Below are 6,821 nucleotides of genomic sequence, written 5' to 3'. Positions count from 1 at the left end.
TTAAATATATTTTTTTATATTATTTTTAGTTATTAATCTAATTCTTTTAGTCTAATAATTGATTAGCATACTTTAGCCTATACTTTAATGATCAAACTTTAGCCTATACTTTAAAATATTGATGGCTAACTCGCTAAAAATAATAAAGGATAAAGTACTATTTTGGTTCTCAATATTTAGGGTGAATTCTATTTTAATTTCTAATGTTTTAATCGTTCTATTTTTATTTCAAAACGTTTAAAATGGAATCAATATTATCTCACAGTTAAATTTTTCATTAACAATTAACGAAATTGATGTACTGTTAATAATATTTTTGTTGAAGTTATGTTTGCTCAACTCCCTTTTTCTACCTTTATCCTCTCAACAAGTTCAAATCCTATTCTCCTACTCCTTTCTTCCTCTAATTCTCCAAGAGGGGCTTGAGGAGCAAGAAGAAGAGAGTAGAAAAATAGAGTTTGTCCTTGTTGAGAAAGTAAAAGTGAAAAAGAACAATTGCACAAACGTAATTTTAATAAAAACATTATTAATAGTACATTAATTTTGTTATAGTGTTCTATTTTAATGGTCTTAAACTCTTAATTATGATATTATTAAGTCTTCTATTACCTAAATGTATTAGAATATCTTGCATCTAATCTATCTTTCTTGTTGAGATTTCTCATGCTCAAAAAGTAACCTAGATTCTACCGTATGTCTCTTTCACAATATGTTCTAGTTCAACTCTTTTAATATTGGACTTTATTGCAAATCATTACATAGTTTGATCTTAAATTTGAAAAAAAGGTAATGATATCGTGGTACATCTAGAACCAATTTAAAACCTTTTAGAATAATTATAATTTAGATAAGAATTAGAGATCATCTTTTAATTCTTTTCTAGTCAAAAACCTAAGAGTTAAGAGAAGAAAAATAAAAGAATTAATTATTCTATAGTGATTATCAATAGTTTTAGTTAGATTTTTAATGGTGCTTTTTTTTATGTTATTACAAATAGAAGAATATTAAAGGGCTATCAAAATTTATTGATATTCCTAATAGATTTAGGTAATGAAAGACCTAGCAATATCATAACTATGAGATTAAGACCTAAACAAAATTGCACTATAATACTTTTAAGGTTTAATTATTTTATTGGTCTTTATTGTTTTACTAAATTTATAATTAAGTACTTAAATATATATTTTTTTTTAAATTGGATTACTACATTCTTTTTAATTTTGTTATTAGGTTCTTGTTAGTATAAAAAATATTCAAATTAATGGAACATTTCTTTTAAAAAATTTGTGATCAAAGATCTAATTAAATTTTTAATTGTAGGTACTTTTTAATTTGTGAAAAAATATTCTATTCATTCTGATATTTTTTACACTGATAAGGACCTAATTACAAATTTTGAAATAATGTAAAGACTCGATAAAAAAAATTATAGAAATTTAATTACAAATTTAATAAAACAGTATAGAGTAACAAAATAATTAAACCTAATTTTAATACATCGACAATACATTACCCAAATCCCTTATCACTAGACGGTTGCTAGTGATTTGAATTATAGCTGTATGAACATGGAAATGATTTACCATGTTATATGAACATAAAAAATTAGCTATTAAATTAGTTATTAGTAAAAAATATATATTAAAATATAAAATAAAATATTAAAATTAAGATAAATAACATATGTATTTATACACATATATACGGTGATTAAATATTGATTGTCACTTAATATGTTGATGGACAACTCATAAGTAAACCTCTTAGAGATTTTCACTACAATAGTATGAAACTATGAATACCAAAATGATTTATGATTGGACATTGCATCGTCATTTAATCAATATAGTTTATACTTCTTTAGCGATTTGTAAAGGCTTTTTTGGAATGAAAAAAAAAAAAAAAAGAACAAAAAGTTCAATATCTAATGTTACTTTACCTGGCTCACAAAACCTTCTAGAGCCTCAATATTGTCAAGGGCAGCAGCCATCTGAAATCCATAGTTTCCTATAAGCATTGGATCAACTGCTATGCTGTGGACCAGACCCTGCTGTAGTTTCTCCAACCCCAGTGAAAGCGCATCTTCTGCTTGCTGGGACGATAGACGGAGGTTGTTAATACTGGCGATTTGTTGATCGCTCAAAGGCTCAAGTTGTGGCACTATGATCTGTGAAGAATGGCCAAAAGAAAAATATAGTTTACTAAATAATGATCGATAATTTAAAGGGAAAATACTTTCACCTCCTAAAGTAAAATTTAACTTGATTCCCTTTAATTCTAAAACCATACCTTGACCTATTTTGTTATTGTGAAAATAATACTAGGTAGCTGTGCATATACATTAAAATCAGCCATCAAAATTAACTATTATATATTTGTGTATAAAATATATATATTGTTTAATCTGTTTTTAATATTATTTTGTATTTAAGTATATATTATATATGAGTGACTGATTTAGCAGCTAATTTTTAGTGTATTTATAACATGATTGTAAATAAAATATAACACTAAGCACTCTTATAAATATAATATTTATCCTTCCTGTAAGAAAGGTCAACGTGACCTACACAAACAGACAGGAGTCACCATAAATTTCACCACCTACAAGGAATGTCGGGTATTTTGTACTAATTTAAAAACAAACAAACTTCAAAGTGATTACAACTGGAGACAGAGAGAGAAAGGAGAAGATGGTATAGAGCTTCCTTTTTCCACAGTAATTGAATGTTAAAATGAAATATAGTATAGGGATTTACATTTAGAAGCTGCGATGGACGGGATCCTCCAATCCAAAGAAAAAGGCGTTCAACCGATGCTTTCCACGCACCAGAGATCAAATAAAATACATCAATCTTTGCCATGTCTGCTTTCATCTGGAAAAGATTTGCATAATGATTCAAGTTGCTCTCAACAAGTAGATGAAGCTCTATATCAGATGCATGAGTGTGCAATGCATTTCTGAGTTCATCATTCTGTCGATGCTGTTGTTCAACCCAGTGTCCATATTCAATCTCAAAGACCGTTAACCCTGCTTGGTAAATCTCAAAAGCTATAAGCTCAACGGGGCTTGCACTAAGAAGGACTAGTAATAAATGCAAAGTAAATGGAGTTTAAACATTATAAACAAAAAACAAAAAGATTCATAATCTTTTGATTTCAATCTTGTCATGCAAGCAACGTGTAAATCAGCACATAATACTTTGTTCATACATATATTTACCAATAAAAACCGCATCCAATAGATTTCAACTTATTACGGATTGAATTCATGGCACTATTAAATGCTCAAAATGTGTACTTAGCAGTTCAAGAAATAGATTAGGAAGTCTAGCACAAAATCGCCCAATCATTTTCTAAAATCATTTTAGTAATCATCCTTTAACTATGATAATCAGAAGGGTTAAGTACGATTTTGGTCCCTAACGTAGAGGTCGGAAATCTTTTTTGTCCTTGGCGTTTTTTTGCCTACAAAATAGTTTCAAAGGTTTAACTTAGTTTTAAAACCTTCCTTCTGACCAAAATACCCCTTCCCCTTCTTTCCCAAAATCAAGCAGAAGCAGAACCAGAAAAAACAGCAATGAAACAATGTAATAAACATTAAAAAAATGGATAATGGATCAACAAATCTGTATAATGAAACAATGAAACACTGTAATCAAGCAGAAGCAAAAACAGGAGCAGAACAACAATGAAACAATGTAATCAACCAGAAGCAGAAGCAACAATAATCAGAAATCAACAACATAATGGGAGCAGAAGCATAAGAAGAATGGAAGCAGAAGCAGAAGCCGGCGAGCCATCACAACGCCACCACCCTTTTCTTCTTCTCTCTTCGCACTATCCTAGCGCCACCATCACAGCGCGAAGCCCTCTTCTCCTCCCTCGACTCACCTTCAGTTCACGCCATCTTCTTTGAGCTCCACCATCACCGTCGGCGTTTCCTCCACCCACCATCAAAAAACTACCGAAGCCTTCTCTTGTTCTTGCTTCAAACCAGAACCCACTGCCATCGAGCACCTCCGCCGAGCCCAGAGGAGCAGCGGTGAGATCTAGTGACCGAAGGACGACGAGCAGCGGCGGCGAATTCCCTTCCCCTTTTTCCTCTTCTTCCTTGAACCACCTCGGCGTAATTCCATTCTCCTGTTCCTTAGCCCTTTAACCCTTTTTCTTTTTTTTTCTTTTATATTTTTTAATTATGGATAATTTAGTAATAAAAATTAAAATTTTGATTAAAAGGACAATTTTAAAACTAGGTTAAACATTCGGTACCATTTTATAGGCAAAAAAAGGCTGGAGAAAAAAAATTTTCGATCTCTACCTTAGGGACTACAATCGTACTTAACCCTAATCGAAAAATATCTTGGTCGAAATAATCACATTCGCATATGCCTAAAGACATGGATAGATTACTACATGAAACAAGAAATACATGGATTTACACACAATACAAACATCACGGTTCAATTTCTGCAATTTCATTTGAACATAGAACAAGAAGCATGATACATAGAAAATAACAGTTTCATGAAGATTAAAACTAAACTTCAAGAATAAAAAACCTGAGGTTATTGTTCCCGGCGAGCCAGTATAACCATCATCTAATGCACTCCCTACATATAGACCCTGCAAAAAAAACATTTTAGTGTATGCCTAAACATGACAAGAGGAAGAACAAACATTGAAAGCCCGAAACCATTACATGTTTTCTTGCTTTCTCTATCTCCAGCTCCAATTGCATGAGCTTCAATCTGCTTGTTTCTAATTGTTGAACATAAGCCTGTAAGTAAAAGAAAAAGGTACGAATCAGAAGAGATGATAAATACTGCCTAAACTCGTAGTGATTCAGCTTCAACAACCTTCTTCCGCAGCCGGCTTTTCCGTGCAGCCTCACGATTTTGCGCCAGTCGTCGATGCACCTACACATGAATATTGAGCAACTGTAATGTCACTTACTCATGTAAAAAATTTACATTCTTGATATAAGAACTTCAAAAGTATAAATCACCAAGAAGCATTTCAGTTACTTAGCATCATTTTAAAAGGTTGACCCTATTTAATTGGGTTCCTTAATTTACTTGTGTATTGCCTACTAAATCTCCCTTTTTGAATACCGCATACTATAAATTCTTTCTAAAGAAACCCTGGTAATTTAACAAAAAATAGTGAACTGCATACCAAAGAATTGTCTACCCATTACTGCATCGGAACTAGGCGCTAAATGTAATTCTTTTCAAACAGCTTCAAGCTCATCCATCTTACATGACATTAATCCAATCTGGAACTCTGAAAGCCTAAGAAATATGATTCGGCTATATTTTTTAGATGAGAGAGTGACAGATACAAGAGTAAGAATGAGGTTCCCATTTGGATGAATATAATAAGAAGTTGGATTTTGGGAATGGTCCGTGGGTGGGTTATTTTTAGGAGGCAGTTGTTGTTGATTGGAAGCAGAGGAAATGTTTCCTCTGGCCATGGTAGAGCAATTAGGCTCTAAATACCATAATAGAAAACCTATATCATTGTCATAGTTACATGGAATACAACACGTTTAGGTATAGGAACGCTACGTGTAAAATATTTTATTAGAAAAATATATGTACGACGTTCATTCAAACTTTTAATCCTCTTTTTTAACAACCTAGCTCGGCTGCTAGAGATATTGTCTGTTTTGCGGCTAGTTCATGGCATAGTTTTAAAACAGGTCACAAGGAAAAGGTATTCACACTCGTATAACTTATAAAGCATGTTGTTTCATTTGCCTTTCCAATCGATGTCTAATTTTTCTCCTTTATATATAACGTGTTTTAAAACAGTGGGAAAAACCAACTTCAAAGTGGACAATATCACCAATTTATAGTATTTACAACAACACATTTAAAAAAAAAAAAAGAAAAGAAAACTGCTCAAAATAGCAATACATAGAACACACATATAGAGATTTCAAATTTCATTACCTTACTAACTTCTTTATCAGTAATCTCTTGATCATCTCCGGAAGGTTCCCTTGATTCATGAGGAATAAATTCCGGCTGCACAGAAGAGTCAAATCAAATTGAAAAACATTGTCAAGGTAAGTTTAATTTATGGTTTTATTTTCTATTTTTATTTTTAACGTTTTTATTTTTAGGATTTTATAAAAAAAATTATAAAATAATATAATTCTATTTTCTTTTCTTGCTATCATTTTTTTCTTATTAAAACTTGAAAGTGAAATAAAAATAGAAAATGAAGATACAAACCAAACATAATATTCGTTTTAAGTTCTAACCTTACTTTCCTCCATATTTGTGTTCACCATTAACATTGGGGAAGCAACTGAATTCAGGCTGCCATCAACTTTGAAGCTGTCACTCCACATGCTAACTTGATGGAACGGATCATATATTCCCATCCTTTTCAAATTACTAGTTGAGATGGCTGAGAGCTCATGTACTAAAACATCATGAGATGAAAAAAAATCATATTAAGAGTTCATTCATATTATATAACGGCCAATTGATTAAAAGCTAGCTAGAAGCAGGGTTTACAATGGAAAAATGAACAAACTCAAGCTCAACATTAAGAAACAGCAATGTTGAGAATTTTTAATCATAGTTACTTTTTTCCTTGTCTTTCTCTTGGATCAACTTAAGGAAGTGAGAATTTTATGAATAATAATTGTGCTAATTACATTTAATACATTCATTTTATTGATGGCTGTTATAAGCAAACTTTGGTACAAAAATGAATTTTTATCAGAAGGAAGAAGCATAGAATAATTTTCGGTTTGTTTATATCAAATAAAAAGCTCAATTGCTCCATAAGAAACCCCAGAAAAA

General features: G+C 31.3%; 1 protein-coding gene across 2 annotated transcripts in view; it reads right to left on the bottom strand.

The window, feature by feature from the left end:
- Positions 1 to 6,821, bottom strand: part of LOC107639345 (transcription factor TGA7) — a 9,493-nt gene that overhangs the window by 1,017 nt on the left and 1,655 nt on the right. For both annotated transcript variants that reach the window (XM_021121180.1, XM_021121179.1), the window contains exons 3-9: positions 6,272 to 6,435; positions 5,958 to 6,032; positions 4,860 to 4,919; positions 4,703 to 4,780; positions 4,563 to 4,626; positions 2,760 to 3,031; positions 1,940 to 2,167 (exon numbers count right to left, since the gene is read on the bottom strand). In XM_021121180.1, coding sequence (XP_020976839.1) covers positions 1,940 to 2,167; positions 2,760 to 3,031; positions 4,563 to 4,626; positions 4,703 to 4,780; positions 4,860 to 4,919; positions 5,958 to 6,032; positions 6,272 to 6,435 — 941 coding nt within the window. The remainder of the gene's footprint in view (positions 1 to 1,939; positions 2,168 to 2,759; positions 3,032 to 4,562; positions 4,627 to 4,702; positions 4,781 to 4,859; positions 4,920 to 5,957; positions 6,033 to 6,271; positions 6,436 to 6,821) is intronic.

Source organism: Arachis ipaensis, chromosome B04 (genome assembly GCF_000816755.2).
Source record: "Arachis ipaensis cultivar K30076 chromosome B04, Araip1.1, whole genome shotgun sequence".
In the NCBI taxonomy this organism is placed as follows: Eukaryota; Viridiplantae; Streptophyta; class Magnoliopsida; order Fabales; family Fabaceae; genus Arachis; species Arachis ipaensis.
The sequence above is the reverse complement of the archived record's forward strand: the minus strand, read 5'-3'. Positions and strand labels throughout refer to the sequence as shown.